At 41.0% G+C, this 21782-nt stretch overlaps 1 protein-coding gene and 1 pseudogene across 7 annotated transcripts in view; one reads left to right on the forward strand and one right to left on the reverse strand.

Annotated features, from left to right (window-relative positions):
* The window catches only part of Tmem232 (transmembrane protein 232), a 239165-nt gene that overhangs the window by 136901 nt on the left and 80482 nt on the right, over positions 1-21782 (reverse strand). For all 7 annotated transcript variants that reach the window (XM_021149610.1, XM_021149603.1, XM_021149604.1 and 4 more), the window contains 2 exons: positions 17041-17164; positions 11752-12004 (listed from right to left, as the gene is read on the reverse strand). In XM_021149610.1, coding sequence (XP_021005269.1) covers positions 11752-12004; positions 17041-17164 — 377 coding nt within the window. The remainder of the gene's footprint in view (positions 1-11751; positions 12005-17040; positions 17165-21782) is intronic.
* On the forward strand, positions 9412-9993 carry LOC110284038 (annotated as a pseudogene).

Genomic DNA, 21782 nt, shown 5'->3' on the forward strand with positions numbered 1-21782 from the left:
TGAGTGAGTCCAGGGGACTAGTGAATGAGTCCAGGAGACTAGTGAGTGAGTCCAGGAGACTAGTGAGTGAGTCCAGGAGACTAGTGAGTGAGTTCAGGAGACTAGTGAGTGAGTTCAGGAGACTAGTGAGTGAGTCCAGGAGAGTAATTAATGTGTCCCAAGAGACCGGAAGCAGAGTTTTCAGATACTTTTCTGGGGAGTGTGGTCTTATATTCAAAGCTGGAAAACATTCAGTAACAAGTAGTACTGCATCTACAATCTAGACTTCAAAAAGTGATAAACAGGGGGCTAGAAATGGATTTCATAGGTAAAAGCAATTGCTGCTCTTCCAGAGGACCAGGCCCTGGCTCCCAGCAACCGCACTGAGCCTCGAAACCATCTGTGTGTAATTCTAGTGCCAAGAGATCCAGTGTGTTCTTCTGGACAATGTGGTCATAGTGTGCTTATATGCATGGCATGCCCACTCACTACTTTAATAAAAAAATTTTAAATGAGAGACTTTGCCACACAAAATGTGCATAATCCAACGGCCTAAGAACTCAAGTGGGATTTTCTAAACTAGAAACAACCGAGGAAAACAACGATATAATCAGAAAGAATACAAAATGTGCTTTCTATGAGAGTCACATTATATTTTTAAGGATACTCACAGCCTGGGCAGTGGTTTGAATGATAAACGTCCCCCACACTCTCAGGCATTTGAATACTTGATCCCCAGTTCATGGTGCTGTTTGGGTAGATTTAGGAGCTGGTGGCCTTGCTGGAGGAAGTTGTCACAGGGAATGGGTTTGGGGTTTCAAAAGCCGCACACCATTCCCAGTTGGCTCTCTCTGCTGTTTGTAGATCAAGATGTGAGCTCTCAGCTTGCTGCTCCAGGTAGCATGCCTGCCTGCTGCTATACTTCCCCACTCCCACTCTCCCCACACCTCCCAACTGTGGCAGTGAGGGACTCTGACCCCTCTGGAACTGTTAACCCCAGATAAACTCTCCTATAAGCTGCCACACTGGTGGTGGCATTTTGTCACAATAGAGAAGTAACTAATACAGGCTGAAAATAAAGATAAGGAAGCAGGCATGTATGCAGCAATGAAAGGCAAGCTGGGAGAGTGCCTGGACTAGAGAGAGAGGGGTGGTAGGGCACAGGTGGTGTGAAGGAGGAAGTGGAAAAAGGGGAAAGGTTTTATCTGTGAAGAGGGTGGCTAATACAGAAGGAAGAGAGAGATAAATAACAGATATTTAGAAAATCTATAGGGAAACATTTTATGAATGTCCTTAAAAATATGCAGTATGTGTAGTGTGGTATGTGTGTGTGTGTGTCTGTGTGTGTGTGTCTGTGTGTGTGTGTTTGTGTGTGTTTAATATAGAGCTATGACACAGAGTATAATAATAATACTTCCCTCAAGATCGACAGACTGCCCGACAAATACCCAGTGCCAAGAATGAGAAATAGCCCCTTGAGTTGTTGGTCAGGAGAGCCCAAGGGTCTTCTGAAACAATACAGGCTGCTGCTGTTGCCCTTGGTTGCCTCCCCAGTGTTAAAGAAGACCTTGATCACATAACTCAGAGGAATTGAGCTTGAACTGACCTAGAAATCTCCTGCCTGACAACTAGCTCCCACAGTATTCTAAGATGCTATGCAAGTTGCCAAAGGGGACAAGCAAAGGATCGTCCTACCTGGCTGTAAAGCTTATACACAATAGTGACCAGCCCAGTGAGACATCCCAGATGGTGCGATTAGACTCCCTTGTTGGGGAAAGGTGGGGGTAGCCAGCAGCTGATTAATTAGCCGTAAGGCCTGCTCAATAGGTGGGAATTCATGCCTGATACAATGGTTCTAGCCAACTCTTAGTGGCTGGAGGGGTCACAGACCCTAGGTGAGAACTTACTACTGCCGCTTTCCTGAGATGCAATTTCTAATTATTTTGGGTTTTTCTGTTCTATGCACTAGGTAAGGGCAGCTCTTACCCCTCATTAAAGATGCTTCTTTCTACTGAAGTCCACAACTGATCACAAAGCAGAGAGTAAGTGGCCATCATCAGGTGGCCATCGCAACGAATAAATCTTCTACTGTACAAGCCCTACACTTAAGAGAGAGAAAACTGTGGATGGCGGTGTGGGGGTGGGGAGCAAAGGTCATAAGAGCCAGAAGACGGGGACATCTGCTGACTGGACCGAGAAGTCACACCCATGAAATCTCAATGATGTGGTTGCCTTTTCAACAGCACCAGTTGAAAAGCCAGCATGGGTGGCCCCACCCCTAGAAGAAGAGGATAGGTCCTCATTGGCTGCTGGGAGAGAGAATCCATTTCATCCATCATGAGCTTCCTGATAGGTTATCAGATTCCAAGTGGTCAGCACTAACCATGTGTACATGTGAAAAATACAAATTGAACTCCAGGTAGGTTGCGTGGATGTATGTATGTACACATGTATATATGTAACAATAAAGAAGGTAGAATCGTGAGCTTGAGGGGGAAGAGGGGCCGTGGGAGGAATTGAAAAGCTGGGAAGAGTAGATATTATACCAATACAGTACCCAGATCTAAAATTCTCAAAAGGTAATTTAAATAAAATAAAAACAGAAAATGTATATAAAATAAAGATTCCTTTTTTTTATTTTTAAAAACTATGTGTATGGGTGTGTGATATTCATGTGAATGTGGGTACCCACAGATGCCAGAGGACCCCCTAGAGATGGAGTCACAGGCAGATCTGAATATCTAACCCAGGTGCTGGGGACTGAACTTGTGTCCTCTGCAAGAGCAATCCCCCAGCTACCTGCTCAGCCTCCGTTGCTTTTGTTGTTAGAAGGAACAGTTCAAAATCAGATAGCAGCAAGAATGAACAGGCTTAAGCAACAGTGGAGGCTACGTAGGCCCAATAGACATGGACTGAATGAGTAAATAAAGTGCAGTCTTGAAGAACAACTAGGTTATATGAGGAATCAAAAGAGAGACTGGAAGATATCCTAAGACCCACCCCCCCAAAATGCTGAACTTCAGAACAATGCCACAGCCATACAGAAAGGAACATTTAGTATGATATATATCCTCAAATTATTTTACAACCAAAGAAACAGGAAGAGACAATCTAAACCCAAAACTAGCAGAAAGCAGCAAATAAAGAATTTAAATAGAAATAAGGGAATAGAATTTTTTTAAAAGCTAAGAGGTTTTTTTTTAATAATAGACAAAACTAAACCAATACTAATTTAGCAACACCAATAACAAGAAACAGAAAAATTATAGTGATGTCATAATTTATTTAAAACACAGAAAGGACAGTGAAGCTACTATTAAAAACTGTAAGGTACTGTAGTTACACAGCCCAAAATGAATAAATGTTTCTGGAAATATGTTATCTATCAAGGACGAGTTATAAATAAAGAGAATGTAGATACACCTGTAAGTAGTTAAGATTGCTAAACCAGTAACCAAAACCTTCATACCTAGTCCAAGCCCAAAGCCAGATGATTTCAGTAATAAATTCTATCATGTACTCAGAGGAGAGGTCAAAATACCCAGGACGGTTGACCATGGGGATGAACATTCCCAACTTATACATCTGCAACACAATTCCTGCACAGGCTCGGGAACATCGCAGACGATGAGGCAGGAAGATTGTGAGAACCAGCGTACCAGGAAGTCTGTGAGACAGTCTCCTAGAAATGACAGGGAGCTGTGCCCATGAACTGTAACCATAACAGTATGGCTGTCTAATCAAGGCCAGAGCACTGATACCACCGCCAGACGTGCTAATGTGGAGGGGAGGGCTATACTTCTAGACAAAGAACAACAAGCAACTAAGGGATGCTGAGAGAGGAAGCACTGGTCTTCCCCAGGAGTGAGCCCTGTAATTTCATGTATCTATGAGCAACACTAAATGGACTCTGCAGGGGTTACTTATGTAGGGCTGTGTGCATGTGTGCATGTGTGTATGCACAAGCATGCCTGTGTGCGCCCACGTGCGCATGAGTGCTGGCCCATACGTGCATGTGTAACTCGCCATAAAAAAGAGGTCATGAACTTGAGAGGAATTAAGGAAAGGGATGCAGGAGAGGCTTGATAGAGAACATGGAAAGGATTGGAGGGAGAGGGCAAGTTGGGTGGGGGATTAAACTACAGTGATTCCTCCAGCTGAGCCCCACCTCCCAAAATGGTTCCACCACCTGGGATCAGCCATTCCAACCACAGCCCTGTGGGGACCATATTCAAACTATAGCAACTAGCAGACTAAATTTAATAATGCATTAAAAAGATCACACAAACTATGAGCAGGAAAAAAATTGATCTCTGGAGTGATAAGCCCAACTCTACAAGGTAAGTCATCTCATATTTTCACATTAAAGAAATGAAGGACAAACTGCCATGTGGTAATAATAATCTAAATTGATGTCTGGCATCAATTAAAAAGCAGCTGACAGGGCATTTAAAAATAAGCAAAATAACAAGTTCACTTTATAGTTAATGAGAGATGATGTCCCTCGCTCTGTACCTGTGACCCTGAAGCGACAAACCTGAAAGAGACGAGCACGGATACCGGAAACAAAACCAACTTGTTTAAGACATTGTTAAAGAAAATAATGGGAAACCACCCCTGCAAACCATCTTATGCTATTGTTAATCTCCAAAGTACACATGGAAGTTATAAACAACAAAAGGACTGGCAAGGTGTCCCAGAGAGGTCCTCTGCATGCACGAGGTTGTCCTCTGACCCTCATATTGATGATGTGGCATGTGGACCCCCGCACCATTCATGTGCACACTAATAAGGAATAAAAGTTAAAAGTGATTGCAGCCTAGTAACTAAGTATATAGGAGGAGTTCGAGGGAAGGGAGGGAAGAGAGAAATACATGGCAGTTTCAAAAATTAAAAAGAGAATACTGTGAAGAGAGACGCTGAGATATTGATTTTAGACAGGCAGGTGTCTGGTTATATTTTTTAAAGAACATCAAGTTTTCTCTACTGGGGATATGTGTCCTTTGTGAGGAAGCAGTGAATCTCCATAGTCAGGTTGTCACATAGTCATATTCACTTCTCTCTCAGCAACCAAGATGAAAATCCACAGGGTAGCCTAGCGGGTGATATATGCCTACAATCCCAGCACTCACCCAGGGGTATGCAGGGGGAAGATCAAGACTTTAAAACTTCCTAGCGAGCTCCAGGCAAGGTGTGGCTACATGACAAGACCTTATCTCAAAGAGGCAAACAAACAAAATCAGAATATAAATTTCCCCAGACCTTTTAGGCAAATAAAATAGCGATCACCTTGCTCCCACCAAAAAGATAGACAAAGGGCTTTGAAGACATACAAACAGCTAAAGAAAACAGCTATATCTTTTCTGATATATTGTTATGAAGTTACATGTTAGAACCTACTTTAGCTCTCTAAATGCTTAAAATACTGTATTATTTCTAGTTCGTTACTGTTTTTACATTTTATATATATGCTTATTCGTTTCATACGTGTTTTTATAATTCACATATCTTTAGATATTTAATACATATTTATATATTTTCATGTGTGTACATATATATTATATACAAATGTTATGTAGATGAAGGAGAAATGAGGGCAATTTGAAGGGAAGAGGAGGATGGTGGTCTGGGGAGAGGACAAAGTGAGGTGTGGAATGAGTATTATGGAGATATGGTGACATTTATGGATGAAAATGTCATGGAATCATTTCATCTGTCAATTTTTAAAAAGGAAAGGAACGGCAAGGACAAACAGTTAATCTCTGAATGACAGAGCAGGGTGGGGGGTGCAAGAGGTGATGGATTCACAGACTCACAAGTCCCGAGATCTGTTTGAGAACAGATTCCTAAAATATTCAATAATTTATAAAGAATACAATGTGCGGTAAAGGACAGATGTCCGAAATGTGATGATGTGGCATTATGTATATGTGTTTGCACTGAAAAGACTATGAAGTTGGGAATTTCTCTACCTGAACATTACCAAGTTTCTCTTGGCATTTTTGTTGTGTTTTTTGTTTGTTTGTTGTTTGTTTGTTTGTTTGGGTTTTTTTATTCAGATTTCACTGCATAGCCCTGGCTGTCCTGGAATTCACTCTGTAGACCAAGTTGGTCTTGAATTCACAGAAATCCCCCTGCCTATGTCTCTGCCTCTCTGCTTCTCTGGCTCTCTGCCTCTGTTTCCTGTGTGCTAGGATTAAACTTGTATGCCACCACCACCACCACCACCACTCAGCAACCAGGTGACTCTGATAAACAGAATGTGCAGAGAGAAGATGCAACTTCTAGGCCAGATAAAATATAAGAATAAACCATTTCCAAACACAGTGGTGACCTTCATTCTGACATATGTAACATAGAACTTCCAAGCACATAATGAGTTACTTTTTATTAATGTACACTTATCGACTCCTTAATTAATTTGGACAGAAAGTTTAAACCTTTCTCCTTTCTTTGCTGATATACTGTTAAGGAATGACAGGTTAGACTGTACTTAAGTGCTTTAGAAACAATGTATTATTTTTAGGTCATTGCTCTTTTCCCTCTGTGTTGGACTTCAGATAACTGAAGTAAGTGAAACACTTTCAATTGTCTATGCTTCAACATGTTATTCCGCTAGGTTGATGAAATCTTTGTGCAGGTAAAGTACTCGACATTTTCAGTTTGTTGTTTCACCCTATAGCAGTGGCTCTCACCCTTCCTAATGCTGCAGCCCTTTAATACAGATGCTCATGGTGTAACCCCAACTGTAAAATTACTTTCCTTGCTGCTTCGGAACTGTAATTTTGCTACTGTTACGAGTCATAATGTAATATCTGAGTTTTCCAATGATCGTAGGTGACCCCTGGGAAAAGGTTGAGAGCCACTGCCCTATAGTAACCACACCTGATAGAATGAGAGCAAAAGACTAGGGATGCTTTTGTTTAAAGGTGAACAGAGACAACTAGGAAAGACAACAGAACTTCCTGGGGAAATTAGCAATATCTTTGAACTCTAAAAATATCCCAGTAGCCCTTTGCCTAGTAAGTTTGGATTTCATGAAAAATCTTAAAATAAATTTAGAAGGACAGTTTCAACTTTAAGATCTATTGCCGGGCGTGGTGGCGCACACCTTTAGTCCCAGCACGTGGGAGGCAGAAGCAGGCGAATTTCTGAGTTCGAGGCCAGCCTGGTCTACAGAGTGAGTTCCAGGACAGCCAGAACTATAAAGAGAAACCCTGTCTCGGAAAAAAAAAAAAAAAAAAAAAAGATCTCTAACTATTGTCTACAAACTTCACAGACTACATCTCACCGAAGCAGTGTTGCTAGAGACAGGAAAGCCTGCACGATGTTTGCTAAGCATAGCACAGTCGCCACAGAATTTAGCTGTTAACTTAGCCTTGGAGATGGAACCACAAATGGCCGTGGAGTCTTTTCTTCCATTACACTTACTGTCCCCTACTCTGAACTGAAAACACTCCCTTCTACCTCTCCTACAGTCTTCAGAACTCTCTGCCAGCTCAAGCCTGTAATAAGTGGAGAAGGAAAGAGAACCCCATAACGGTTCCTCCTGAGCTGCCTGGCGGCTCCAGGGACCCAGGCCAAGGACGTTTTCCTGGCCTGCGAAGTTGTTCCAGGACTTCTAGACCCACATAAAGCTCTCGTGTAAGAAAACACAGAGCACGTGCTAGCCAACCTGTCACTGGATGCTGTAGTACTTCCTCAGAGAGGTTTACAAGGATGGGGAGTATGTTTCATGTTCCAAAACCTGACTTACAGGTCAGATTATAACACACAGCTTCATCTTAAAAAGAGGGCGAGTTGAGAAAAAGAGATGGCACACAAGTTACCATTTGCTCTTGAGCCAGTAATAGCCATCAAGCTTAAAAAAAAAATTGCTGAGTGGCAACTGTTAATGAATTTCTTTTATTATCCTCTCTACTCTAAAATATGTACACATTTTCCAGCCTTCTTTTTTTTTTATGTTTTATGGAGTCTTTCCTTATCGGACATGAAGATACTGTATATTTCCTTCTAGTTATTGAATGGACTATTCCATGAGGAATTTTGAATTTATTACATTGAGTTATGATGTGTGATGGTTAAATTTTTAAATGTCAAGTGGATAATTAATTACACAAATTCAATTTATTGACAATTCTTTTCTCCCCGGGTTGAGGGCTACGTGTATAAAAATGTCACCATGGACAGCATATGAGCATCTTTGTGGCACGTTATGCGTGTAATTCAGTGTGCATGCTTGTACATGGACGTGAGCATGTATAGGGAAGTATACTGCTTTGAAACAAAAATGTCTGCCAGCTCCCAAACATTCTTAATATGAGTGAAACAGAGAGTCAAGGCCATGCTGTTTGCTAATGTTTGTCTTGCAGATAACCACAATACAACAGCAAACCAGTTATTTTTCTGGGACAGACTTTTCACAAAATATTAGCCATAAGCGCCACACACAGGCAGGTTAAGTTTAGGTCACTGCACAGAGACTTGGATTAGATGAAGGTTCGGATGCACTTACTCTAGTTAAATATGTAAAAGCTGAGTAAAATGTAACCTCCTCACTGGAGCTCTGTGCTTGGGCCATTGAGTGTTACTTTTTTAAGAGCAAGAAAACTGGAAGGAAATAAAAATGGCACCACAAACTAAGAAAACTAGAATATTATAAAGCTAGAAAAACGATAAGGTGGTATTTGATGAATGTAATAAAAATATATTTTTTTAATAATCAGTATCTAAACAGTGGTGTGATTTATTATTATTATTATTATTACTATTATGTATTTTCTTCATTTACATTTCCAATGCTATCCCAAAAGTCCCCCATACCCTCTCCCCCCCCCCCCCCCCTACCCACCCACTCCCACTTCTTGGCCCTGACATTCTCCTGTACTGAGGCATATAAAGTTTGCAAGACCAATGGGCCTCTCTTTCCACTGATGGCTGACTAGGCCATCTTCTGATACATAGGTCATCAAGAAGGACTTTAATAACTCACTTAAAGAAATATAGGAGACCACTGCTAAAGAGTTACAAGTCCTTAAAGAAAAACAGGAAAACACAACCAAACAGGTAGAAATCCTTAAAGAAAAACAGGAAAACACATCCAAACAGGTGATNGAAATGAACAAAACCATACTAGACCTAAAAAGGGAAGTAGACACAATAAAGAAAACCCAAAGTGAGACAACGCTGGAGGTAGAAACCCTAGGAAAGAAATCTGGAACCATAGATGCGAGCACCAGCAACAGAATACAAGAGATGGAAGAGAGAATCTCAGGTGCAGAAGATTCCATAGAGAACATCAGCACATCAATCAAAGAAGACGTGTTTTAAATGAAAACCGAAGTTGTCAACATAAAAAGGCTTGTGGCTGCCCAAAGGCTGCCGAGCCAGTGATGCCTGAGCTAGTCGGCGAGCCCCCGTTTCCATGCCCACATGGCGACCGCCAAGGACAGTTTCGAGGACCATGATACATCCACAGAGAATGCAGATGAGTCCAACCACAACCCCCAGTTCGAGCTCAATCCTGAGCAAGAAATTAAAACGCTAGAAGAAGATGAAGAGGAACTTTTTAAGATGCATGCAAAGCTGTTCTGGTTTGCTTCAGAGAATGACCTCCCAGAATGGAAGGAGCAAAGCACTGGAGATGTCAGACTTCTGAAGCACAAGGAGAAAGGGGCCATCTGCCTTCTCATGAGGAGGGACAAAACCTTGAAGATATGCGCCAACCACTATATCACACCACGGATGGAGCTGAAGCCAAATGCTGGCAGTGACCGAGCCTGGGTCTGGAATACCCACGCCAACTTTGCTGATGAGTGCCCCATGCCTGAACTGCTCACCATCCGCTTCCTAAATGCTGAGAATGCACAAAAGTTCAAAGTTTGAAGAATGCAGGAAAGAAACTGAAAAGAAAAGGAAGGGCCAGGCAAAAATGATAATGCCGAAAAGGTGGCAGAGAAGCTGGAAGCCCTTTCAGTGAGGGAGGCCAGAGATGAGGCTGAAGAGAAGCAATGAATCACTCTGTCTTTTTTCTTTCCTTTTCTTTTTAAAAATTTGCCCTACCCTTTAAGGTGTTTGTTTTTACAAGGGACTTTATAAAGAACTGAATTCCAACCTTCAAAAAAAGAAGAAAAAAGGCTTTGTAATTATTAAACTATATACACACACATATAGAGTATGTGAATAAGATAAGATAACGTTGTTGTGGTTTTAATTAAAATGGCCCCATAGGCTCACATATTTGAATGCTTAGTCAGCAGGGAGTAGAACTGTTGGCAGGATCAGAAGGATTAGGAAGGATGTCACTGGGTGGGCTTTGAGGTTTCAAAAGACCAGGCTGGTCCCAGTGCCTCTCCTCCTTCCTGCTGCCTGCAGATCAGGGGTGTGGAACTCTCAACTTCTTCGAGGACCAAGTCGGCCTGCCTGCTGCCATGCCCCCTACGATGATGACAATGGACTAAGCTTCTGAAACTGTGAGCCAGCCCCCAGTTCCATGCTTTCTTTTATAACAATAGAATGGTGGCTAAGGCAAACATGAAAGTCATCTGGTATCTGTGAAAATAAAATTATAATGTGTATTATATATATATATATATATATATATATATATATATAATATACACACATATATGTGTGTATATGTGTATTATATTGTATCATATATATATGATATAATATAAATAATATATTATATCATTATATAATATATTATATCGTATCATATTATATATATAATGATTCTGGCCGAAAGAACAATGTAAAGGAGAAAAGAGTTTCTTTCATACACTTCCAGGGCATTGTCCTGGAGGGAGAAAAGTTGGGGCAGGAACTCAAGGCAGGAAGGGACATGCAGTAGAAACTGTGCAGGAACTCTGACTAATTCATTAGCTTCATTATACAACCCACGACCACCTGCCTAGAAGGCACTCCATAGGTCTGCTAAGGGCACTACTGCAGGGGGGAAAGACAATCCTCGGGGTGTGTTTGCCTGACAACCGAACAGCATGTGTCAGATGGCTCAATTCTTGAGACTAACAGGTAATCCAGGCCAACAGACTACACCAGTAATGACTTCCAATGGCTTTGGTTCTAGCTGTGAAGTTCAATCAGCCTAAAAGATCTTCTCAAATCTTTCTCTTTTAAAAGTAGTATTAGTGATTCTGTTCGTCTCAAGAGTCACGGTAGTAAGATGGTCTTTAGATTTGGCTTTCCAGGCAGGCAGAGTCAGGAGTGAAGTGGTGAGTGAAAGCTGAGTGTGTGAGCACGAGCCCAAACCCCAGTATAGGGCGGCTGAGGCAGGAAGATGCTTACTTTCTGGCCAGCTGAAGAAACTCTGTAGCAAAATATAACGATGATGATGATGACGACAACGACGATGACGACAGAGTAATTGAAGAGAAATTTCTTGCTATAAAAAGAGCAAGAGAGGAGGAGAGAAAAGGCAGGTGCTAAGAGGAATGGAGAAGAAAACTCCTTAGGAAAGATCAGAAAAGAAGAGGGAACGCATCCCACCATCACCTCAGCCATCTTAAGTTTGCAAGTTACATGACTGGAACCAGAAACCTTCCGAGCTTATTTTAGATATCGGCCGTCTTACAATTACTGATTTTAAAAAAGTCCATTTTATAAAATACTTTCCCTAGGAAGTCTTACTGAACTGAAAGATACTATTCATATTTAGACATAAGCCTTTTGTGAAAACTTGTTGTTATACATAGAAGGCAGGAATGCTTAGAAAATATTATTCGCTGAAATGAAAAGTATATTACTTACAGTTATCAGACATTCTGGAAGAGAAATACTTCAGAAGAGTTAAAATGCTTGCGCCATCCAATTCTGGCAGCTCTTCAGACTCGTCTGTGAGGGAAATATCTTGCTGCGGACTTTTACAGGCACAGAACCCAATCAAAGCCGTTTTCCTCAGGTCAGAGGTAGCTGCATACAGACAGACTTCTGCAATAATTGTTGTATATGTGAATATAATCTCTGAGGCCCAGGAAATATCATATGTATTATAGTTCTCTTCCTGAGACAAAAAAAAAAAAATCAAAAGTGCACATTAGAGAATCGAGAATCGAGGTACATTCTGCCAGTCTTAGAAACCGGATATATAGTATGATTGTAACAAAACTGATTTATTCAAATGTTATGCAGTTGTGGTAAAACTAATTAAATTTTCTAAATGTACTCATTAAACTTAGTTTTGATGAGTATGTTTTATTAAAAATAGTTCAGAAATATAAGTACTAATATATATGTTAAATAGCAAACATCCAATTTAGTAATCAATGAAAGGTAAGTTAATCTATTGTACCGCCTCCTGCACCCATGGCAGATCGGAGGCCCATGCCCCAAGCCTAGAGCCCTTCCTGTTTCCCAGGAGGTCTGCCCTAACTAGGGACACAGGTGAGACCCCTGCCACAATACCCATGCCAGCTGGGACTCCCCACAGAGTCCAGCAGATGTGGTATCTGTCCCACTCTTCCAGTCTATACCTCCACCTGCACTCGTGGTAGATTAGCCTGCCTGCTCCCCCATCCCACAGCCCTGCCTGCCTCACAGAAGGACTGATCTAACCTAGGTCACACAGCTCCAACCTGCCTCTGGGGAGACCTGCTCCGATCTGAGATACCCAGGCCAGTCAACACCAGAGACAACCAGAAGGCAAAAGGCAAGAACAAGAACATAATCAGCAGAAGGCAGTACAATACGGCACCATCAGAACCCAGTTCTTCCACAGCAAGCCCTGGATACTCCAACACACCTAAAGAGCAAGATCTTGACCTAAAATACAATCTCATGAAGATGATAGAGGCCTTTAAGGAGGATATAAGTAATTCCCTTAAAGAAATACAAGAAAACACAGACAAACAGGTAGAATCCCTTAAAGAGGAAAATATGATCTACCAGGTAAAGGAATTTAACAAAATGGTCTAAGACCTAAAAAATGAAAGTAGAAACAATAAATTAGTCACAAATGGAGGCAGCCCTGGAGACAGAAATCCTAGAACAGAGGACAGGAACTACAGACAAAAGCATCACCAACAGAACACAAGAGATAGAAGAGAGAATTTTAAGCATAGAAAATACCATAAAAAATACTGACACATATACAAAGTGTTAAAAAGCTCCCAACCCAAAACATCCAGGAAATTCAGGACAGAACGAAAAGACCAAACTTAAGAATAATAGGAGTAGAAGAGAGCGAAGATTTCTAATTCAAAGGACCAGAAAACATTTTCAATAAAATCATAGAAGAAAACTTCCTCAACCTAAAGAATGAGATGGTTATAAATGTATAAGAAGCCTACAGAACACCAAGTAAGTGGAAACAGAAAAGAAAATCCTCCTGCCACATAGTGACCAAAACACTAAATGTACAGAACAAAGAAAGACTACTAAAAGCTTCAAGGGGAAATACCATGTAACATATAAAGGCAGACCTATTGACTTCTCAGCAGAGACTCTAGAACCCAGAAGATCCTAGACAGAGGTCACGCAGACCCTAAGAGACCACAGATGCCAGCCCAGACTTCTATACCCAGCAAAACTCTCAATCACCATAGATGGAGAAACCAATATACTCCATGACAAAACCAAGTTGAAATAATATCTTTCTACTAATCCAGTCTTACAGAGAATAATAGAAGGAAAACTCCAACTCAAGGAGGGTAACTACGCCCAAGAAAACATAAGAAACTAATCATCTCACAGCAAACCCAAAAGAAGGGAATCATGCACACATAATACCTCCTCCAGCAACAAAATAACAGGAACTAAAAATCATTGGTCATTAATATCTCTCAACATCAATGGTCTTAATTCCCAAATAAAAAGACACAGGCTAGGAGACTGGATACATTATCAGGATCCATCATTCTGCAGCATACAAGAAAATTGGAACTTGTTCTACCTGAAGACCCAGCTACACCACTCCTGGGCATATACTCAAAAGATGCTCCACCATACCCCAAGGGCACATGCTCCACTATGTTCACAGCAGCTTTATCCATAGTAGCCAGAAACTGGAAGCAACACAGATGTCACTCAACCAAATAATGGATACAAAAAATGTGGTTCATTTACACAATGGAATATTATTCAAATATTAAAAACGATGGCAGCATGAATTGTGCAGGCAAATGAATGGAACTAGAGAGTATCATCCTGAGTGAGGTAACCCACACCCAAAAGGACATGTATGTACTCACTGATAAGTGGTTATTGGCCCAAAAGATCAGAATACCCATGATGTACCCCACAGAACCAAAGAAGTTAAACAAGAAGCAAGGCCCAAGTGAGGATGTTTCAATCCCACTTAGAAGGGGAAACAAAATAATCATGGAAGGCAGAGGGAGGAGGGGTCTGGGTGGGAGAGGGGAAAGGGGGCAGGATCAGGTGTCGGAGGAGTCAGGAGAAAGGTTTAGAGGGCCAGGGGAATGAGTGGAAATATGCAGCTGCTATATTGCATATATTCTAATGTTAATTTGGGTACCCAAAACTGCTTATATGAGTGTCTGCACATAGCTTCTGGGAACATGCCCCCAGTTGGCTCTGATTGGTAAATCAGGAAAATGCCAACAGCCAATTGCTGGGGAAGACAGACAGAGGTGGGTTTTTGGAATTTTCCCAGAGCCAAACCCTGTGCCTGAGAAAAGTGCAGGAGAAAGAGGCATGGCCACCATTGAAGGAGTCAGGAGAGCACGGCCCAGTTAGGCAGCCTTCTGGGTCCATAGCAGCCAAGATAGAACACAGAACTTAGTAAGAAATAGCTCAGGATTAACCTTGTGGTGGTGAAGCAGTGGCCCAGTGATTGAGCTGTTCAGGCATATCAAAACATAAAGGCTGTGTGTGTGTTTCATTCGGAATGTGAACCATTGAGGCAGGTAGCAAACCCGCCACTGAGGTTTATATTTTTATATTTAGATATTTAATTCAACAGATACCTGCTCCACAGCATTTAGCTTATGAAGGGCAAGCAATACACTTGGCAATATCCTGAGCTGTTTAGGGGTTCTATGGGAGCACTTTGGCCAACAACCCAACTAGATGTAACCCATTCCTGGTACTGCAGGGCTCCCTTGGTGTATTTTCTTCTTCTATTATTTGGTGACTTTATTTATCACACACACACACAAAATCAGAAACCTTCTACATGTTTTCCTTACATACTATGGTTTCAAATTTTGTGTTTTTATGGGTTTTGTTTACATATGTTATGTTTCTTGTGTACTTTCTTTGAGGGTTTTGCTTTTGGGAAGTGTTTGTTTGTTTGTTTGGTTTTGGTTTTGGTTGGTTGGTTGGTTAGTTGGCATTGGTTCATTTGCTTCCTAAAGAGAAAGAGTGTGGTGTTAGGTGAGTAGGGAGGTGGGAAGGATTTGGAAGGACTTGGGGAAGGGAAAACCATAATCAGAATATATTGTATAAATTTGTATTTTCCGTTAAAACAAAACAAAAAAAAAGGAAAATCAAAGATAAAGAGGAGAGAGAGAATGATATGAAGTAGAAAGGGTGAGCATGATGGGAGGGGATGAGAGAGAGAGGGCAATTAGCGTGAATAGGACAGTGATGCACTGCATTCATATATGAGATGGTTTAAAAAATAAAAATTAAAAAGGATTCGAGTTCAATATTGTTAACTGTTAAAAATCAGAAACAAACTTAATAGTCAACAATACAGAATGAAATTATCCCCTTTCCAATAAAATGTAAAATTTTCAAACATGTGTATATAAATACTATCATAAATAATTTACACACATTGGTCTTCCTTCTTCTTGATTTTCTTGTGTTTTGCAAATTGTATCGTGGGTATTCTAAGTTTCTGGGCTAATATCCACTTATCAGTGAGTGCATATCTAGTGACTTCTTTTGTGATTGGGTTACCTCACTAAGGATGATATCTTCCAGATACATCCATTTGTCCAAGAATTTCATAAATTCATTGTTTTTAATAGCAGAGTAGTACTCCATTGTGTAAATGTGCCACACCCTACCCGGGGATCCATCCCATAATCAGCCACCAAACCCAGACACGATTGCATATGCCAGCAAGATTTTGCTGAAGGGACCCTGATATAGCTGTCTCATATGAGGCTATGCCAGTGCCTGGCAAATACAGAACTGGATGCTCACAGTCAGCTATAGTATGGAACACAAGGCCCCCATTGGAGAAGCTAGAGAAAGTACCCAAGGAGCTGAAGGAGTCTGCAACCCTGTAAGAGGAACACCAATATGAACTAACCAGTATCCCCAGAGCTCATGTCTCTAGCTGCATATGTAACAGAGGATAGCCTAGTCAGCCATCATTGGGAAGAGAGGCCCCTTGGTATTGCAAACTTTATATGCCCCAGTACAGGGGAACACCAGGGCCAACAAGTGGGAGTGGGTGGGTAGGGGAACAGGACGGGGGGAGGGTATAGGGAACTTTCAGGATAGCATTTGAAATGTAAATAAAGAAAATATCTAATATAAATAAATAATTTACATACAAAATAAACCACACGCCAAAATTAGCCACAACCAAATCTATATATATTAATGAGCTTCTATATGGTTAGAACGGCCATTGAGAATTGGAGCTGTGTAGCCTCACACTGAATTTTACACTTTCTCCCTCACAAGTGGAACCTGGCCAATAATGTTTATGCATGTGTGAACAGATGTACACATGGTTACAGTATAACATTCAGGAAAAAAGGAAGAAGGAAGGATAAATATAAGATGATAAAGAATAAATAAGAGATGAGTTAAGGACCGAATTCAGGCAACAGACACAAGCTATGAAAGAGTATATAATGCTAACGTGTTTTCTAGTACTAATTCTGCCACGTGGTTTTTGTTTTCTAGTGATGGACAGCTGCAAAAGTTAACAGACATAACAGTAAAGTGTGATAAATAGTGACATTGTGGTAAACAAGCATTCGCTTGTATATTTACTTAGAATTATTACCGATTTATATACACCAGGTGCTCAAATGTGGCATGTAATGTGCGGAACTGTTAAGACCAGAGCATGTTTCTGTTCCTGTCCACTTTCACATCAACACTGCAGGGTGTTACCTGGTTCTGAGCAGACAAGATGTTCTCAAGAAAATCTGTCACTAGGTCCATCAGTGTTTTCAAGCAGGCCATGTCCAGCTTAGCAGCTTCCCCCAGGACCATCAAAGCCAGGGCTGAATCCAACCTGAATTATGAACAGTGATAAAGACTTTAATAAATAGTGATAGTAATCCATCTTAATGAGAAAGCATTGAAGTCAAAGAAACTTTCTAGATGAATTTGCAATACTAGGCTGGAGTCATAAGCACCATGAACATTCCCGTCTCTTCATATTCCTGCCTGACACAGCAGTGAAAGGCTGTGACTCTCGTGAGCACCCTTGAGTCATTACAAGACATTCTGGGTTGTTTTCCTGCAAATGATTCAACTGGGTCAATTTGAGGAGGGTTTTCTTTCTGTGACAAACCATCTTGGTATTATGCGATTTTTTTGAAAAGTGAAATATCTCAAAATAAAATGTATGTTTCACAGAGAAAGTATAAGATCACACGTTGGTTTATTTTTTTAATGCTATATAAGTGGGAATTTATACTGTAAGTTGCTAGCCGTTAACATTCATAGGTAACGAGGTTTTCGAGAAATCACGCATTCCGTGCCGTTGTTTTTCAGTTCACCCCACTGAGGTCTGTGCAGGCTGAAGGAGAGTTAAGAGATCGCAAATGTGACATTGCCCGCATAGAGAGCTGTTTGTGGCTTTGGTTTTAGGTACTTAATAAGCTTAGCATCCAGGGTATTTAACAAGTGTGTCTGAATTTCACTACTGTGTTGTATCAGGTGACTCAGCTTAGGTATATTCATCATGCTTTCCCTATGCAAACACTCAACACATTGAGTTAAGCCAGGCTAAGGAAGACACACACACACACACAAATTTTCCTTTTATTTGAAATCTAGGCCAACTGCCCCAACCCCACCCCACCCCCAAGACATGAAGGAAGAGAGGCATAGAATAGGCCCTCTATGGGGAAGGGACAGAAGCCTGCAGGAGGCGGGGCAAAAGGACTGGGAGAGGGAGCAAAGGAATGGTAAATATGATCAAAGTCCATTCTGTGCTTGTATGAAAATCCCACACAGAACCCCCATTGCTTTGTATGGTTAATAAATGCTAATAAAATAGGTTATGAGAGGTACAGAGAGGAATGCCTTCTGTGAGACAAAAACCATTCTAAATATACTAATAGAGTTCTAAAGATTTGGGGGGGGGGTACCTTTCACACTAATTGTCCTACTTGATTTAAATTTGACAGCTTTGGATTCATCTCAGATTTTTCAAATACCATTCTCTTTAACGTGGCAGACTGGATGCACAGAGAAGCCCGAGACACGCAAACACACTCCCTTTGGTGTGCACTTAACTATAATGACATCTCCTCTAGCATCTCAGATTGCTTTGCAGATCTTTCTTTTCTAAGTTGTTTCTTAAGAGTTTCAACACTAAACCTCCCTGTGGTGGATGCCGACTGTTGCCTGGTTTTCACTCAAGACAGCAAAATGCTTGGCACAGATTGTCTCCTCGGCAAGGAATGTTGTGTCTCTTGGATGGAATACATGAGTAGGTTTGTAAAAAATGACAGATCTATATAAAAATATACTGAGATTATATCTAAGTACACATTATATCGAAGTTATAGAGCAGTACGTTTGACTCAAAATTAACTTGGAGACTGAAAACACCATGTGACATTGGCTTGATCAATGAGATAGAAATAAAATTATATCACTAGGTGGGGTGACACACACCTGAAATTCCACCACTTGATAAACTAAGACAGGAGGAATACAAGGTCACAGCCAGTCTAGGCTATATAATGGGACTGTTTTGAGAATTAAAAAAAAACACAGAAGGGAGCATAAAAAGAAAAATTCCTAGGCTATTTTCCTCTGGCTAATAAAAAATTATATATATATATGTTTATATATATATTACACACACACATGTATATACATATATGTGTATATACATTTTTTTTTTAAAGAGAACTTTCATTTCCTTTACTGATCCTCTTCCTCCTGCCTGGAATACATTCTAATACCAGATTTAAAGTTCCACATTGTAGTAACAACTCTGAAAGCCACATGCTGGGGTGACAGATTAGGAGTCAGAGGACCTAAGCATCTCTGTCACAGTACTTTGCCTGTCCTGTGCAGTAACTGAAGCCCTATCAGGTCACAGAGTGCAGCTGGCTTTCTCTAACACAGAGAAGACACACCTAACTTGACGTGTACAGACGTGGGCTTCGGAGTCAGAAACACTGCCGAGAGCCTTAGCTCTGCTGCTAAGTGTCAGGAGCCATAATGGGACAAGCTAATTACTAGCAGGTGATCATCCTGAAGTGGCCTGCCTCGGATCATTATATAACCTGTGAAAGGTGAGCCCTCATTAAGCAAAACTGTGAGGAACTCATTTTAGGAAAGATTCCTGCTATCAGTATGCTTTTCCTGTTATTATTAAACATATATAACAACCACTAAGTAGATGCACATCCCCTTTGAAGCAGATCTCTGCAGATCCACGAAGATGTACTATCTTTTAGTGATGCTATATAGACAAATAGATGACTTAAGTATTAATGATGATCCTATAAAAATTCCTAAAATTATATCTGTGTTTATTAAGCTCTTTTATTAATGGGACTGCTATTAAATCCTTTTCTGATAGTCAAAGCTGCAATGAGAACCCTCCCAAGTGTCACCAGTTAATTGCTCTTAGATGGTAACTAGACTTTCTTCTACTCAGAGCACATTCCAAGAGGTGTAAAACAATTAACCAAAGGTCATTAAAAGGCAACTAAGGATTTATTGTAGGTGCTAGGACAGAAGATAAAATACCGACTGGGTTTATCTATACAAAACTTCACTAATACATTAGTTATGGTTTTAAACCTTCAGTGAACCTGTGGAGCTCAGACAGGTGATGGATGTTTAGCCAGATAATTACTCCTATGCATGTAAACATTCACCGTTGTAAACTTCTATTTCAATTTGTGATTTTTTTGTGTGTGAACTTGTGATGAACTTTGTAACATGTGATCATGTGTTCTGAAAGATGTACAAGTACTGAGGACAAAGAGCAGTGCGAATATCATCAATAGAGGAGACCTTTTTTGCCTTTCCCCACTTAGACTAGAATCTTTTCCCTTTCCCCACTTAGAGAATATTTCCTCCCCCCACCCCCTTAGGATCTTTCTGTTTATCCCCTTAGATATCTTTCATAGGAAACTTTTTACAATTTAGTAATAAACTTTATAATCACTTCTCTAAATGTGTTCTCTTCCTGGGACTTCCGACTAGCAGGCTGAAAGTTAGAGCCCAGCAGTTCCTGCTGAGAGAGAACAAGGGCAGCATTGCTTAGTCCTCCCCTGTTAGGGCTACAGGTGTTAATCGCCTAAGCCAGCAGTCTTTTACCCTCAGAAAGAGCAAGAAAGATTTTAGGACTTTTTAGAAGTTATCAAGAAAGCCCCGAGTCCCTCAGACTTTAAAGCCATCACCAGAGTTCTAACCCTGTGACTCCACCACTACCCTGGCCCGAGCCCGGAGGCTCCCGGCAGCTAAGTTGTTGAACAACTGGTGCATCTGCTTTCAGAGTCTCCCACCTAGCTCAATCTTACTTTACTTGTCTATACAAATAAATAAGTAGCCAAATCTGGTAATCATGGGCCATTACCAACTTGAAACAGCTGGATTCAAATGTTGAGCTAAGCTGAATTTCTGTTTCTCCAGTATCAAAAGATAACGAATTTGTTTACTTTCCTGGTAAAGTCTCAGAGTGGCTGAGGGATGTTCAGTGACCTCCAGGAGGAATGTCTCTCACTCACACTCACCAAGAATGCTCCATAGGTGGTCCAAGATTCCCCCACCCTGCCTGAGAACAGCATACCTCCTCAGTCTTTCTTCTGTTCTCTTTTATGTCTGGCAAATTGTGTCTAAACTAGGACATGCTCACTGAGCTATGGACTGAAAACCATCTCGGTGCCAGCTACTCATGGCAGAAAAAATGCTCCCTTGCCGGAAGCACACCATCTTCCATCATCGCTGTTGACTGCGAGACCTTCTATAAGGAAAACTGTTCCTGCCAAGAATAGACTAGATGCATCAATACATGGGAGCTGAAATTTGTTAAAAGTCTGAATTGAAAATCAATGCACACAGAAGAGCTCGAGCTGGAACAGGCTGAACCCTCTCACACACGGAGACCGCCTTCTCGGGCCAGTTGAAAATGCAGAAAGGGTTCCCCTGTCAGCGACTTGATCTTACAAGGCTTTCAGACTAAACAGGGACCACATAAGGTAGAGGTATTGTGCATTTCCCCTAATTATGTAAATAAAGAGACGGATCCAGGCTTCTCAATGACACCCACGCACATCTGTAAGGAAGTGAGACCATCAACAGCTGAGAGTTCTAGGTTCAGTTTATTCCTCCAAACTGTGTGCCAGTGAACAGGTGGCTCCTTTAGAAAAATGGAATTAAAAGGTCTCCAACTGGTTACTGTAGATATTCCAACCTCGCCATAAATATTCCAGAAAGCACTGGCTAATATCAAAATCCACACAACCTTGAAATCCGATAACAAACACGGTCACTCACACAGCAACTTACAGGGACAGCACAGGACATAAAATTGGTAGACCTGGATTATGAGACACTCTAGGGAATAACCACTCACAGCAGTCTGTGTCAAAAGAGAAGGAAGAAGAAGAAGAAGAAGAAGAAGAAGAAGAAGAAGAAGAAGAAGAAGAAGAAGA

Source organism: Mus caroli, chromosome 17 (assembly GCF_900094665.2).
Source record: "Mus caroli chromosome 17, CAROLI_EIJ_v1.1, whole genome shotgun sequence".
NCBI lineage: Eukaryota > Metazoa > Chordata > Mammalia > Rodentia > Muridae > Mus > Mus caroli.